Source organism: Drosophila eugracilis, unplaced genomic scaffold (genome assembly GCF_018153835.1).
Source record: "Drosophila eugracilis isolate 14026-0451.02 unplaced genomic scaffold, ASM1815383v1 contig_90, whole genome shotgun sequence".
NCBI classification, from domain to species: Eukaryota; Metazoa; Arthropoda; class Insecta; order Diptera; family Drosophilidae; genus Drosophila; species Drosophila eugracilis.
This window is the reverse complement of record NW_024573812.1, coordinates 2545755-2562656: the sequence shown is the minus strand read 5'-3', so window position 1 is coordinate 2562656 and position 16902 is coordinate 2545755. Positions and strand designations below refer to the sequence as shown.

The following is a 16902-nucleotide window of genomic DNA, read 5'->3' as shown; positions in this document are numbered from 1 at the left end:
TCTTGTTTGTGATATTATGTGACGATGGAATCAGTCTATTATAAAAAAGGGCAATCTCGATATTCGTTGGCGGTCGATAGTCCTGCCCGTCATTAAACTATCGATACTATCGATAGTTACATCGATGTTTTGACAGCTCTGTGCAAAAGTACCAAAATATTGGTAACCAAGCAATCGTTTTCTGCTCTCCGCGTGAAGTCGTGTGCGCTGCTCCAAGGCGAGCCCCAATGTAGCTCTGGTCGCGAAAAACGCAGAAGCTTCATCGCGCCAAGCAGTGCATAACATAGTGAGGAAAAAATTAAGAAAATTAAAAGAACAAAACCAAAGTTACGGGGAATATTAAAATTAACAAACGCGCGCTCGTGTGAGTATTCTGCGTGTCAAAAAAGAATGTAGTGCAAGTGTGTGTGCTTGTGTGCTTCTGCTGCATTTTACAAACTGTGGGCGGGTGTGAGCGGGACAGAGAGTGCAGTGTGGCAAGCGGTGACCATTTCCCGCCCCAACCCCTTCCAGCTTGTTACCTTTTCATTTTGGAATCTTCTTTGAAAAACACTTTTTGTACGGTGAGAAACAAAGCGACGCACGCACACACACGCTCAGGTTGGAAGAGGGATGGAAGGAGATAGCGAGGAGGAAAAGAGAGCGCGACACGTATCTGGAAATCTCAATCTCGCTTCTACCCACAAAATACACACCAAAATTTCGTTTGTTGAGCGTGCTGCGCATACTCGCTTACGTTTATTCCATTTTCTTTTCGGGTCAGTCGCTGGAAACAGCTGTGAGCTACCCCGCCCCCCTTTCAATTTACCTACCACTAGAATGACCAATCCACCCATTAAGGTATTCCCCAGCGAACCGCAAAAGCCCAATCAGCGTTTTTTTATTTCATTTTCAACAGTTATTCATTTAAAACTCTGGATAAGCTGTGCGCTTCTGTGTATGTGTTGCCAATGTTTTGCAAATACACACAATTTCAACAGCGAAAAAAAAAAAAAAAAAAAGAAGCAAAAACAAAAGCAGGGCGGACTCTTTACCGTTCTCTTTCTTCCGCCTGCCAGAGGAGAATGCAAAAATAAAAAAAAAAATAACAAAATCCCGCTATCTCTGGATTGCGAATGTGCTCAGAATTTCTATATCCATGTGTATATATACAAACATGTGCGCCATCGTTTGTTTTGCAATTGACCCAGTGCTTCCCTTAAATATTGAACTCAATTGAAGGCGCAGTTGCAGTCTGTCGGGACTTTATTGACTGTATTACTCATAAGCGCAAAAGAGGGGGAAATGAATACCGCACCCCCTTTTACTCGCTTCACCTTTTTATCAGCTATCTGGGAAAACTCACATAAAAACGTGCCGATCCTTACGTTTGATGTTTTACAAGAGTAGATAGCTTAAGTACAGTGAGCATAAGCTAACATAAATTAAAGCTCAATTCTGGGAAGTATTATAGTGAAGCTTATAGTGAACTGAAGCTATGGAAATCTAAAGTTTCATTCAGTCAGCATGTGCTAAGAAAAATAGAAAGTTAATTCTAATAATTGCTGAATAGTTAATAGCTTAAGTACAGTGAAAATGGGCAGTTCTAAAGATAATAGTTGCTAAACCTTAAAATTGTCAAGTCATGGCTAATTGTTAGCTCTTTTTAAACTTATTGCAATTCCATTGACACAATGTTAAGAAAAAATCATTAAATATAAGGCGATTAAACGATTGCTTGTAAAAATAAATTGAAATTATAATTATTTTACTGCAAATAATAATTAGTTTTTTTTTGGCGTTTATTAATATAAAAAGGCAATAAATTTAAAACAAGGCATAATTTTAGTCATAATAAGAACAGCGTTTGAAGTTCATTAAGCCCATTTAGGCAAAATAACAGTGCTACTTTGTAAGTGATAGCAAAAACAAAAAAATATAAAACTTCATTTAAAATTCAGTTAAGTCATTACCTTTAGGATTAGGATTTTAAATTTGGACTGTTGCAGTTTGTCTTATCTAGCTCCCACTGTACGAGGGATGGAACACCTGCTTGCATAGCAGATTTAACCGTTGAAAAGCCCGCATCTCGCGATCAGCATAAGTTGCAACCCTAGTCGCTCACCAACACAATTACACATACATATGTACAACTCACGCACGATAGAGCCAGCTCCCCAGTTTAAATGTGTGTGTATGTATGTGCGTGGCAGCATTAACTTGTTTTATTTGTTTGGTGAATGTCAATTTCATTGTAATTGCACACTCTGTACAGATAGAAAAGGAAAACAAGTTGGCCAGCAGCGATGTTTGGTGATTAGTGCACCTGGGTGTTGCCATTTTCGACATTTGGCGAAGGTCAGATGGCCAGAGTTGCCGATTGATTGTGAGTTGCACTTGGATGCGGCAGCTCTAATTGTTTTGTTTACTTTTGTGCGGTGCGAAAATGTGAGAAATGCGAGAAAACGACAGCGAAATTTAACGGTACGTGGTCGCTATACGTTTGTATATATGTAACTATATATGCATGTGTGTGGATATATATGTACATATATATGTATGTGAATTTGCGATCAATGGCGCTGTTTCGCTAAATAATCTGACCTCTGGGCCAGCAATTAATGTGTGGATGCTGCCCATTCTATTACTACTATACCATACTATATACTCCGCATGTACATATATTATCATAAAGCAAAGAAGTGCAAGACAGGTTTCGGAGATTTTATGGCGGCGCCGAAGGTCACGGCTAAGCGTATGCAAAATAATATAAAACAAAACCAGACCCCGTGTTTAAGACTTCTGTGATTCAGTGAGATCGCAGAAAAATGTTAAGAGAACTTGACCAAGTCGTATTGCATATACCCTAAAACCTTTTAAAAGTCGTTTAATAGGAAAACCTAAGAAGTTTTCTAAAAAATGATTAAAGGAAAAGTTCATAAACAAGCTTCATTCCTGGTCCCTATGGAAACTATACCAATAGCTTATATGTTTTCAATATAATTAAAAATATTGGCCTACTATAGAAAGTAGTTATACAGTTTCATATTTTATTTCAGATACTTTTCGGTTTCTTCAACCTAATGGGTTACTTTACTAAAACTTTACAATTTCGTTTTATGTAAGGAGAAAGAATATAGGTAAATCCTTTAAAATGGTTATACTCTGTTGAAGGGTATATAATACAAATAAACAGAAACAGGGCAATAAAACAATTTTGACTTGAATCGAGGTAACGTGCCAACGATCTCCCCCTTTAAGGCCTAGACTCCAGCACTCCCTTTCCGACTGATTGTTTATATCGTGCTTTAAAAAGTTATTAACGGAAGTACATTCACCTGATAAGTTGAATGAACATGCGCTCTGCTCTTTTCTACTTTTTTTTTGCTTTGCTCACTTTTATTTATTATTAAAACTTTTTTCATATTATTTCTCTGCCATTTGACAGCAGCTGTTGTTGGCTTTTCATATTTCATATATTTATTTTTTTTATTGGCGGACGCTATTCACTCACGTGCAAACATCCGTAAAAACGTAAGAGCACGCGCTTGTTTGCATTTGATTGCATTTTTGCATATAATGCATAGTGATATTGTGATCTCGCCACTGACCTGTCGCAATCGGTGGTTCTGATTTGATTTGTGGCTTAGAAAGAAACGTTTATCTTGGTTTTGAATTAGTACGAAAGTGATTCCACTTTAATCTGTAAATGAACCTTGGATTTCCCGAAAAAACAACAGCAGTTTTGATTTGACGTAATCTGTATTTTAAATTAGAGCAGCTCTTATCGCTGGTAATACACGCAATTAAATGTTTTATAGCTTTGAGCTACACGAGAAGGTTGGATTACTCATAAAAATAATTTGATTTCGACTAATTTGTATTCCATTTGAGCTTAATCTTTGCTTGATGCCGAAGAATCTTCTTTTCATTGTCTTAAATTTTTTTATTAGCACATTTTTATTGGAATTCTTGTTCGCTAATTATCGTCTTTCGCTTCGGTTATTAAATTGTATGCTTTCAGCTAAATAACTTGTTTAATTTAGTACAAGTTGGTTAGTTAGCTTTTATAGCCAGAACAAATGGCTACTGGCTATTGTTAGTGGTCTAAAAAACAAAAGAAACTAAATTGGAAAATTCATGTCAATTAATTAGCTTAAGAAAATGATTAGTCATTACTGAATTAGTCACCATGCAGAAATTTCTGAGTGAGTCAAACTTTACGAAAAGGGTTTACCAGGATGTTCGTTTCTTATTGACCAACTTTCTCTTTTGAAATGTTCTACATGACTTCATTAAAAAGCATTCTGAAAGCATTTTTGCAAATGTTTTTATCCAAAAGTATTTAATCATAAACGTGTTGTTCCTATATAACTATCTTTATTAAGTCTTTATAAATCAATTCAGCTCTCTTAATGAATCATAATGACGTTAGACTTGCTCTTTCGATCTGCAAACTCATAAAGTTAAGCCATAAAAGACGTCGGTAAACTATGATAAATAAATATACTGCATAGGTTATTTCTCTAATTAATCGCATTATTAGTTGCCATTTCACATTTTTGAAACTTTCACCTTCAAAATGTTTTACACTTACCTTTTCCGGTTGGATTGTTCACCTTTTAAGTTTGTTATTTAGTTCTTAATACAAGCATATAAGCTAATCACCACTGGTTAGTCTATCTAGAGTTAGTTAGTAAGTTTCATCTTACTAAGAAATTATGAAAACTAAGAGAAAATAAGTTAATGGCCACTTTTACGCGATTCTACTTAATTTTCTCTTTTTTGGCTAAGCAGTTTGTTAATTAAATTTACTTTTGTTCCCATTTGAAAAAATGGATATTAACCAACACTAATTGTTATTCTGCGCAGGAACGAAACTAGAGCTTTTTAACCCTGCCGGAAGGACTAATCAGCTGTGACACCCGGCAATGCACCAAGATGAGCAGTAAGGAGCAGCATGCATTAGGCCGGGATTTTAAACGCAATTCGAACGCCTACGCCAGTCTGCCGCCATCAGGATCAGGAGTAGCACCCTCGGGAGCGGGGTTAGGAACGGGAACAGCGGGCAAAGCGCGCAGTAGAAAACAACAATTGGAGCAGGAACAGTATGGATTATCGAACAGTCTCTCCAGCGAATCGATACGACAGGCGTGTGCCTATTACGACGACGAGTTGAGCGACGAGGACCTCATTGAGATCCAGCAGACGCCGCAATCCTTTCACCAGCAGGCTAAACAACCTCTTCAGCTACAGCCTATTAGCTTCAGATTAGGAGATGACCTTGGAGACGAAAGAAGTGCCTTTTGCGGTAGCCAGGAGATGCAGCAGGCGCCATTGAGCACGCCCATTAAACAAGCTGCTGAAACGGACGAAGCCCTATGTGTGCTTAGCGAACTGGATGCCATTCTGGATGTGCATGATGTCTCTCAACTGAATGGCACTTGCTCAAGCTCATCCATGAATTCAGGCAGCGATGATGATAAGGTGGAGGATTACCTCATGGACCTGGACAACTACCTGGAGGAGATGGATAATGCGCTGAGCCGCGAAGAATCCCTGATCATTATGGGCCGCAACTCCAGCTTAAAAAGAGAACCCAGAACTCGAACTCTACCCTTAAGTAGGAAAAAGAAGTCCAATAAAAAGAAAAGCGAAGATCAAGATGTTTCTGGAGATTTTCAAAGGGAGCATCAAATAAGGAAGACCTTTAGCTGCTCGCTGAGGCCCACAAGCCAGACAGGTCAGTATTCTTTATAAACTATTATTATTATTGTCATAGGCCAACTAATCATCTCTTCTTTTTAGCTTCTTCTACTGCATCACTGGAGGCAGCCACAGAACCCGTAATGGACGTTTGGAGGCGTCAATCCTTGCGTCGGGCTATGGAGCAAGAGCAGGATAAAACCAAAGTTACAGCTGAAAGGGAAAGAGAGGAAGACGATGTGCCTACCTTATTGGTAGAGCTCCCACCCAGACGGGAGGCTGAGATTCGTCGTTGTTTCTCTCAAGGCGACTGTCAGACTTCAGCTGGAACTTCAGACGGATCACAGATGCTCACCGACGCGCACATCTTTGACAACCTGCTACAGACGTCCGCAAGGGCTTCAAGCGAGGAACCGCGACCCCGGCAATATGGTCGCCGCTTGGAAGGACCTCCCACACCAGTTCGCAGCTTGATTCTAGCCCAGAGTCGACCGCAGAGTGCTCCCACGCGTGTACAGATGAGAGAACCTCAGATACAGGAGACACCCACGCACCCCATTATGTCCACCTGCTCGGAATTGAGTTCGGCGCGTTCATCACGAATGCCCAGTCCTGTATCCCTGCCCTCAGATAGCAGCAGCAGTGGAAGCAGCTCTGCTGAACAGGAACAGGATCCGGTGCAGACCACGACAATGTGCAGTGCCAGTAGCACCACGCCCCTGGAACCCCTACACCAACTCCAATTGCTTCTGCGCGAGAAGTGCGGCTTCAACAGCCAGTGGCCACACTCTGGCAGTCGCACTCTGGCGCTAATTGGATGTACTTTAGGAGTCTTTAATATGTGCCGATTTGCCGTGCTAACTATTAATTTTGGTGGCAACTTTCTTCTGCAATTTCTCTTGCTCTCAGTGATTTTCGGAATCCCACTGCTATGGCTTCAGATGTGCCTAGGAGCTAAAATTCGAGCTGGTCCGGTTTCAATGTGGAAGATCAGTCCGATTTGTGCAGGAGTGGGTATAGCATTAGTGATGGAACAATGTTTCCTTGCCTTGTATTCCACGGTATCACTTGCCTGGATTTTAGTCTATCTAAGGGATGTGTTCCCGACAGCATCGCGGAGTGGATATCGCTGGCAGGAAATGGCATTTCCCTATCGATATGATGCCTCAAATGCAACCGGAAATCTCACGCAAACAGTGGCCGAGTACTTTAACGTGGTAGTGCTGCAGCGATTGCATCTGGCAAAGCATCCTGATGTAAGCGGAATCCGTTTCCATGTCAACGATCGGGTAAGTTCCTCCATCCCCTCGATCCCGCTTCTTATCTAACTGACTCACTACCACGTCCTTCAGCAGCTGGCCTTCTATCTGGCCCTCATCTGGGCGGCCGTGTTCCTCATCCTCTGCAAGGGCCTGAAATCCTTAGGCAAGTTAGCTTACATTATCTACACTCTGTCGTTGGTGGCTCTTGCGGCGGTGACCGCCAAGTTTGTCTATGTCGTGGACCCCAGCAGGATACAGGTGAGCACTGAAGATCTAAACGAAAAAATAGATTAAAAACAAACTAATATATATATCATAATTTTTTTAGAACATATTTGCGGCCAGCGATTTTGACGATTTTCTCGTAAATTCAAATAGCTGGACGGCTGCTACACAGGAGACCTTCCTTACCTGGGGCCTCTTAGGGGCCTCTGTAATCGCCATTACCAGCCGGAGCCACGCCAATGCGAACAAGGCGGCACTGAGAAGAGATGCTATTCTTCTCGTCTTGTTTACCCTGATCGGATTAGGTTTAATGGCCTTACTAGCTTTGTGTTGTGCTCAAATTCTGTGGCAACATGGATACGTTTATGTGCCAGGATCATTTGGTAAGTTTTTTACACTTTTAAAAAAAACTGAAAACTAATCTTATAACCCTCTCGTTTATAGAAAATCCTGATTGCTACACTTCAATTTATTCCCTGCAATCGAACACCAACCCTTATCTGCTTTCCTATCCGCGATCGCTGATTCCGCATTACTCCTCATTCATTGGAGAGACCTACAGAAGAAACAGGACCATGATTCATGTAGAAAGTGGCTTCCAGGCTTTGCGATTCATATCGGAAATCTTTCCGGCCGTACTCTCATTGGCCAGCGATAGTATTTCGTGGGTGTGGGCCGCAGTTGCTTTTGGAACCTTTGCGGGATTTGGTCTAGCGCAGCTGTGCGTGATGTGGAAACCCATCTCAAGTGCCTTAGGAAATTCCACGAGTTCGGTTTTGCTCAGCTGTGTTACTGGACTGCTATTAAGTATCCCATTTGCCACCGAGATGGGAATTGGGATCCTATACTATGTAGACTTTCTACTTGGGGGCTCCTGGTTTATTCCGATCATCTGGACCGCTCAAATCTTTGGTGTATTTCTGATACGAGGACGTCCATACAACGGAGATGATTTGGTGAATGACCTTCGGCTTTGTGGTTCCATGTCAGCTTTCCTGGCTTTGTCGTGGAACGTTTTGCTGCCCATTGGCTTGATTACGTTGTCTGTCGTAGACTACAAGGCCTCTTTGTCGAATCAATTTTACTATTGGCGTGGCAAGTCGTACTTTACATATTGGTCCAGGAAGATGGGCAGCCTTATTCAGATTGGAGTTCTATTGGTAATTCCTGTGACTGCTATAATTCAGATCTACCGGTATCTGGCGCATGGTCCTTCGGATATCTTGGAGGTAAGTTACTACATACCGTTTCTATTACGGTTTATACTAAGAACTTACTTGTATCTTTCTATAATTTAATTAGCGCATACAGCTGCTTTATCGACCGCCAGAGGATGGAGAAGAGCCTCGTCGTCCCTCTGCTCGTCAAAGTGCGGGTCAAGGTCGTCGCAATGCTGTGGGTCAGACATCTGATGGTACCCCGCACGATGCCCAAAACGATGCTCCGCCAAAGTACACACCACCTCCGTCCTACACCACGGCCACTGGAGCCCGCCTTGCCAAGCTTCTTCGTCAGAGCATTCGCCGTAGCGTTCGCAGGTATAAAACCAAATCTTTTAATGAAACCCAGAATTAATGTTGACCTATCCAACAACAGAGTTCTTGGGGACTCAAGTCGCACTCGCCCTGTGCTCTCCCTCGATGCAGAGTCCGCATCGCCGGCGGCACCGCCTGATTACCTTACCATACTGACCAACCCAGCTGGCAGTAGCTCCAATGCAGATCCTTCGGCTGCATCCAGCAGCAGTCCCGAGTCCATTGAAATTGGTCAGCGTCCCGCTGGCTACGCTCAACGCTCGCAATCGCTGGGCAGAAAACTGCATCGCTCAGGGGCTTCGACACTAGAGAGGCGCCCATATACGGCGGAGGATGTGGTGACCATACTGCGCTCCTCGGTGCGACACCGCCAGTCGCAGGGAGGTGGGCATGTGGGCACTGCCAGCACCCTGCCCCGACCCCCAACCGCCGCCATGTCCACCCATTTGGAGGACGCCTCGTTCCGTTCCATAGAAAATCTTGTTCTTAACGCCGAGCCACCAGATAGAACGCCCGGCGTGGAGCTAGAGCTCGAACTGGAGGCTGGACAAGCGGAGGAGTGCGCGCAAAATAATACATCTGTGATTTAACTGACTAATATCGTACCGTACATAGCGTAACTCTTATGCGATCCACATATCCGCTTGCTTTTTTAGACTTGATTAGCGCTAGTTATCTAAATACGAATATTACTTTGTAGTTATGCGAATAATAATGAAAACAACTAGTTGGTATTCCCAAGTGTGAGCTCTTTCTTGATCCCTATAACCGGTCTCGCCAGTCGATCGACCCACCCTGCTTTCGTTCCATATTTTAGGCTTAGGGATAGGGCCTGTCGACGCAGTTGCCCTTTAAATTATCCCAACAATGGGAGGTCTACGTGCCCTCTAGTCGAGGGCCATCTATTTAAAGGAAAACGTAGTAAGTCCTAAGCCGATTAATAAACGTGACCGGTCAAAAAAGTGAAAAATAAAGCGGAAGTCCAGAAGGGCATAGCCAACAAAGGCGCATAATGAGGCGGTTCGGGAAGTTAGTGCGTATTTTGATTAAAATGCACGCAATTTCCCTATGTTTTCTTTTGTGACTTGCAATGTTGCATAGGTTTTTGCCTGCAAAAAAGTTAATCTGGGGAATTTTTAAATTGGCACGTACTGGCGGTAGGGATTTTGAAGATCTGGCAACTATATCGAAATGAACCAGTTTGCTGGTTTGAGTCTTAGCTAAATTTTAAACATGAATCATAATTGTATTATTCTAGGTATCCTCGAAATATAAACTTAGATTTCTAAATAACTGTATGTTAATTTTAAAAATAAATGTATTTTTAAGTGGTATGCCAATATTATAACCAATGTAAAATACAAATTACAAACTAAGTTAACAAAATACAAAATTAGAAAAGATAATTTTACAAAAACTAATTTAGAAATAAGGTCAATAATTATTAAAAATATATATTTAACTTCATTTGAAATTTTTTGCGCGCTGAACTTTACAGGATTTTTTAGTAAATTTATGATTGCTCACAAGCATTTTGAGTTTAAACCCACTTCATCATCTGGTAACACTGAAGAACCATCAAAACAGAAAAAAAAAACTTCGAACGGCATCGGAAGTGAGCGGACGCACGCATCATTTTCAAACGCGTCGCGTCGAGCGTCAAACAAATTAAAGAGTGAAGCTAACAATTCGCAATTGGAAAAGTTTAGCCAAACAAAAAAAAACAACAAAGACTTGTTTATTGGCAATTAGAAGCGCGAATTGCTTTAAAGCTGATATTTGCATTAAGCCATTTTAAAAGCGAAGTTAAGGCCAAAGTTTTCTGCCGCGCCGCTTTTTGCTTCGCAAGTCGCAGGTCGAAAAGTGCTCAAACGAGATTTCCACTTGAAATTCCTGAATTTCGTTTGTCTGCGCGAATCGTAACGAATCGAATCCACAAAAGTCGCAAAAGTCGAATTTAAATTTGCGGCAACAGAGGTTTTTCTTCTTCTGCAAAGTGCCGAAATTAGTGTCTTTGTGTTAGTGCTGTAATTCTTTGTCTGTGTGGGTGTTACGAATTTGGATTAGCGGTGTTTTTCGCCTGATTAAAAACGGTAAGTGTCCTTTACGATGTTGCGATCCAGCGAGCAAAGTTAGTTGTTTGCTGGTGTTAAGTTCTGCACTCGCACACAACACACTGGCAAACTTATTTTGCCGCAATTTGCTCTAGTGTTTTGTATTAGCATTTTTATGTCCCGCCTCGCCAAAGTTGACAAACAAAACGTACACACACTGGCACACACGCACAGCGCACGCACACAAAGGATTTCATTACACTTTGGGTGGGACGTTACCGTTGTAACGGTATAACCCTCCCTCGCCATCGTACCATCTCTTTTCCTCACAATAGCCCCGAATGCTGTGCTACCGAATTTGTTTTTTCGCCTTCGCTCAGTTCCGTTCGTTCTGTCCTGTTTTTATTTATTTTGATGGCGTATTTTGCCATTCCGCTTTGTACGAATTGCGTAGCTTGTCGCCTGCTCTATCCTTATACAGTCCAAACTTGCTAAAAGGAACTTAAATGAGTCATAAGGGTTTCATGAATTAATTATTATTCACTATTAATATTCAGTTGTCTGTTTAACATAAAATATTGAAAGCATAAATTCGTGTTATAAAATCATCTTTTAAATTAATATTATTCAATATATTTTCATCGAATTCAAAAAGGAGCTGAGAAACATAATAATGAATATAAAATCTTTATTATCCTAATAAAAGCCACATTGAAATTAACATTTTTCTAGGGCAAATGGTTTCTTCCATAAAAGCTCCACTGTATATCCTTGGCTGTCAGCTTTTCCTGCTAGTTTCGGCCTGCATTGAAATGAGTTCGCAATAAATATTGCCCAATGTCAAATAAAAGGGCGATGAGCCAGCCTTTTTCCGCCGCCGCCTCTCTTACATCTCTGCCTATCTTCCTACATTCGCTCTAATCTCGGGGGACACTAATGTTTTACGACAATTCCTATGCCGCCCAGTACAAACTTAATGCACACATCAATGGCAAATTAGATATACTCCACAGCAAATGTACTAATAACAATCATCGAGTGTGTCTGCGTAAGTGTGTGTGTGCGGGCTTCCCACACCATAACGTACTATACGATACCATACCGTCCCACACCATAGGTCCTCTCAAGACGATTGTTTTGTTGATTTGGCTGTTACTTCCAATACATTGGCATTAAGGGGCAGAATTGGGATCCACTTATGCCTGCCTTATGTCTCATTTGTCGTCGGGCAAATGGAAATCGTTTTGTTTTTGTCTTGTCAAGTGACAAATTTTCATTGTCTCCCGCCACTAATCGCTTACTTAAAACAAAAAAAATAAAGAGAGAAGAAAAACGTACCGAAGACTTCAAACAAGAAATAAGACATAAGACAAGTGTAAATAAACACTTGAAGAGGGGAGCCAGGGATCGGCGGGAGCCACGACTAAACGATATCCTGTGAAAAGTGTGGGCGGAGGCAAATTCAATATGACATTATCGTAAGGAATGCCAGAAGTGTTTTTGAGGTATTACCTTATATTTAACTTTCTGGTTTAACGTTCAACGGCCTTTGTTATTTACTGCCATAAAAAGCTTTTTGATCGATATTCTTAACTTTCTGTCAATCTTTGTTTTTTCTTGGTAATGGATGTCTTTTTTAAGGCTGAATAAATTAAGAACTTTACCCTCATATCCTGGCATGCCCGCCTTTATAAAAAGTATGAGAAGTGACGCAAATGTATTCCTCCCTTTCAGTGTACTTTACTGTACACACCAAAAGGTTATTTGAATATTTTTTTATACTAGGACCTTAACCTTATCCCTAACTATTTCAATGTTGTCAAGGTACTTCATTCCCTCCCTATAAACTTAATAGGGTATTCCACCCAAATTTCCTGTTACTAATTATATTGTAAATGAAGGTCAATAGATAGTTATACTATTATTAGTTTTGAGTTATTACAAAGCGATTTAAAAAGTGCTCCTTTACCATCCTATATATACCTTTCCATACCCTCTAAATTCCACTGTACTTACTGTACTCACATGTACTTGCCTCCTTTGGTGGCATTGCCCGCGGCACCTTCACTTTGCGCAGCTTGCTTTAATTTCCAGCGGACAAACCACTTTGTTATCGCCACGCCAAGGGCCCTTTAATCTCTGGTTCTGCTTATACCCGCTGGTCAGGCCCTCCTCCGTCTGCCCATTGATTTACGTCTTTATTTTCCGAATGTAGTGCAATCGATTTAGATTGATTTTGTTTAAACAAACTGCACAGGGTGGGCAACAGCAGCAGCAGCATAGCAGCAGAAGCAGCCACATAAAAGGCAGCACTAAAAAAAAGTGTAATAAATAATTGGAATCGGATTCTCTGGGCTGATTTTAATGCCAGTGTTAATTGCGAGAGCCACCCAATTTCATTTCCATTTCCATGCCCAATCGAAATCCAAATGCCCTCCACCTCAATCCCAATCCCTTCAACATTTTCATGTCGGATGTCGACTGTCGAATGCCGATACCGATGCCGATGCCTAGGCCAATTCCAATTCCTATTCCATTCGATGCTTTGGTAATTAGTTGTGAATTGGATTGGGGATCACATAAAAGTGTTGATTACACACTCCGATGGCTGCGCCCCCTGCCACGCCCCCAAACCTCACGGCTGGGTGCCAAGTGTTTTGGTTGGTTTTTTTCTCTCTCTCGTCTTCGATGTGTCTTTTTGGGGTTTTTCTGAGGGAATTAGGGTTAGCCGTGCGTAGTGAAAGTCTTTGGGACTGCAGCAGGTGTTGGGTCCAACAATCAACAAAAGTTGGTCAGCAGGAAGCGCTCCAATTAATCGCTTTTATCGCAGGGAATTTCAACTACGCAGCCAATTAATTGGGAGCAGTTTAAGATGCCCAGATACAGATACAGATACTACAGATACAGATACAGAAATTCCCACAGTTAAGCGAGTTTAATTGAAATTGCTAGTTGGCTAGACATTCAAATTATACAAATGTTTCAGCAGATTTGATTAGCGGCAGGCGCAGTAAAGGCCAGGGCGAGGGCCTAACGCAAACACAAAACCATTTTGTCAATTACAAAAATGTTGAAAATTTTCTTTGCAAGTCATGGTCGGGGGTGGTTCCAGTGGGAAACATCTTCGCATAGTTGCAGCAGCAGCAGCAGCAAAAACATCAAAGTCATTTCATGTCTTCATAAATTCACTCACCAAAAAGGCAAAGGCAAAGGCAAAACCAGAAAGAAGTAAGGAAGAAGACCCTAGCCATCTCTTTCAGCCTCCCTCACTTTTGGCTAAGTGAAATGACCTGCCATTTTGTAAAAGGCTAAGAAAAAAGTAACCAAGAAAAACCGAAAACAAAAAGCTCAAGTCACAACTAATAAGATTGAGTTAAAAAAAACAGGTAAGAAGAGAAAGAGCGATCAGCGAGGGAAGGTTAATGTCTTATCGACATGCTGCAATCTATGTATTTAATTGACACGACTGCAATTATAGTGTACACTATATATATATATATATAAATGTATATATATATATATATATTGTAGTGTCTTCTTCCTGCAGATAAAACGTCGTAAAATGAAAAAGAAATACTTGCCTATAATGATTTCGCATAAATCGTGACTACTCGCCAAAATGAAAGGCGAGAATTTATACTAACAGTGTACGAGGTTGTATTTGTTGGAGCTACAACAAGTTACAATGTAGGCAACGCTCCATTCGCAATTCAGCGTGGAGTGTCGGTCGATGTCAGAGGCTAGTACCCCGACTCCCAGCATCCATTGGATCACCCCTCCCTACCTACCTACCTCCTCCCTCCCATCCTCTTGACTCCACTTGGCATGCCAATCGTTCGACGTTCCCCGAGAGTCTGTTGCTGAAGCTGGAGCTGGATTTTTTAGCCAGAGTCTGATGCCTTTGGTCAGCCAAAGTCAGGCAAAAAAAATCGGAGCCAAAAAATAAAATAAGAAATCGGCAAGCTGGTTTTGTCAAGTCGGAGATGGGATACTCTCTTTTTTGATGTTAATCATCATTTATGATGATTTTGATATAGGTTTAATAAGAGCTTATGACTGATCTATCTAACAAATGAAAATGTAATATGGGAAGGAATTTTTCTATTTTCTTCTGATTAGAAAGGTCTGGAAATCACATAGTAATGTGTCTAAGAGTATGCAACAATATATTTTAAACCGATTTTAGCATGCTATATAAGTGCTTTCAAATCGCTAAAGATTTCTGTGGCACTCCCAACTTGTATTTGTTGCCTTGCAAAAATCCCACCAAAACCTCTAACACCCTCCGCAAGGGTATGGAAATAAAAGAAAAGGCAACGAAACCTGTAAGCGTCCACAATTCGCGGCCAGGTCCTAGAGATGCGCACGTGACTTGGTCATCCTTAAGATTCCCTTTCTCTTCTATTTTTTTTCTTTTTTATCCCCCACTCCGAATCACGTTTGCCAACAAATTGAAATTTATTTGCGTTGTGCCACACCAGTTAATGCTTATTTATAACAACAATTAATCGCCCGACATAGATAAAGCGAAGGGAAGGTCTAAAAAATCAGAGCAAGAGGAGAGATACATATATACATTTTTTGAGAAATTTTTTGTTGTATTTGTGTGTGTGGAAATTAAAAGCAAATATAAAATATGTCCAACTATTTGCATATTTAATTTGTTTAACATAAAACCCCCGCGCTTAGTGGAATATTTGACAAGTTTATTGGTGTCCATAAACTGGGCTAAGTTATGATTTATGAGTGTGGATTATGCCATATTGTAGGAGGAGTGCCGTTTCCCACGTTCACGTCACCATCTCTAGGAATCAAAAGCTGCAAAAACATTTAGCCAGCGCTGGGTTAGGGACACTTGGACTGGCTGACAGACAGACGGATCCACAGATCCAAAGACGAGGGACAATGTCTCTGGCCATTGCCAAATCGTTAGCACTTGGCACTCTTGGCACATCGCATCCGCCAGATACTCGCTGCCTCATCATCATCGTCATCATCATCGCAATCCCCCAGCTCTCGAGACATGGTTCGTTTCGGGGCTTAGACTTTCAAGTGTGTAATGAAATAAAAATATGTATTTAAACTTTATTTGATTGTCGTTGATTTCGGACGACAGCTCACAGCTCACAGCTCTCAGCTCTCCCGTTCCTAATGAAAGAATGTAATAAACCAATTTAGTTTCTCTTTTTTCCTCCCTCCAAGCCCCCTGCCATTTGCATTCTTCCGGCCAGCCGGAGAAGAAGGAGGAGGCAGTCTTGTATAAATTTTGGGAAGCTAACCAGACGCGACATTCCCCCGGAGACCCGGAGTCCACTACCCATCATTAGGCCTGACAAAAGTTGTTCTTCCAACTCATTTGTACAATGGGAAATCTTCCCATAATTAACGGCAGTGCTTGGACAACTGAATCGGGTAGGAGGTGCGGGGGGAATCGGACTTGGAATTTCTATGCCTCGCTGCACACAAATGACGGACGGAGACGGAGACGGGGATTCAGGGGCAAAACCGAGGGACACTCAGACGACGGGCATTGCAATTGGATTGCCTGGAGTATATTCCTATTGTTATAGTTTGTCATTCCGATTGCCGTTGTGTGTAGGTGACCATCCGTTGACGTTCCCTCGGGGCGGAATTATTAAAAGTGAGCCAGACAAAACACAGAGAGAGAGAGAGAGAGTTGCCGGTTGAAACAGGAGGGGGGTAGCGGGACAGATGCAATGGCCAGTTTGAGAGTCCGACTCCCATTTGATATATTGCAGGCATCCGGTAGACAACGTTGACGTAGACGTGATGCTGCAATAAAATCTGCGCCGACTGACTCCTCATTATACATAATATACCCTGCCCCCTAAATGGGGTATGCCCATGAATTTATGGGATTTGTATGAGAAACATTTCCCTTGATTTCAAAGAATACAACTTTATTCAGAGTAAACATAAAATTAATGGTCGGAAAACATGTTAAGACATTTTTAGTAGTCATCAAGTTGTTTAAACTTTAATATTTACATAGTTTATCTTGGTATTCCAAGGTTTTCAAGTTCTTCTTTAATTTGAAATGACATTTTTTAAATGACTAACATGTTAAATATTATTCATTTAAATATTATTAAATGAAAATAGAAACAGAAATTTAAAACT

At 41.3% G+C, this 16902-nt stretch overlaps 2 protein-coding genes across 4 annotated transcripts in view; both read left to right on the top strand.

The window, feature by feature from the left end:
* Positions 1–143: 143 nt before the first annotated feature.
* LOC108112937 lies at positions 144–9441 on the top strand. Of its 3 annotated transcripts, none has more exons than XM_017223331.2 (8): positions 144–286; positions 4852–5722; positions 5788–6974; positions 7038–7205; positions 7276–7555; positions 7617–8401; positions 8475–8710; positions 8769–9441. In XM_017223331.2, exons 2-8 carry the CDS (start codon positions 4921–4923, stop codon positions 9295–9297), a joined length of 3987 nt encoding a protein of 1328 aa, XP_017078820.1. In that variant the 5' UTR covers positions 144–286; positions 4852–4920; the 3' UTR covers positions 9298–9441. The 3 variants fall into 3 exon arrangements, with proteins under 3 accessions (XP_017078820.1, XP_017078821.1, XP_017078819.1); XM_017223332.2 differs by having other exon boundaries at positions 144–364; positions 7041–7205; XM_017223330.2 differs by having other exon boundaries at positions 144–364.
* Positions 9442–10300: 859 nt separating this feature from the next.
* The window catches only part of LOC108112676 (protein slit), a 54166-nt gene continuing 47564 nt past the window's right edge, over positions 10301–16902 (top strand). Inside the window, exon 1 of the mRNA XM_017222820.2 lies at positions 10301–10800. The gene's annotated coding sequence lies outside the window, so the exon portion shown is untranslated. The remainder of the gene's footprint in view (positions 10801–16902) is intronic.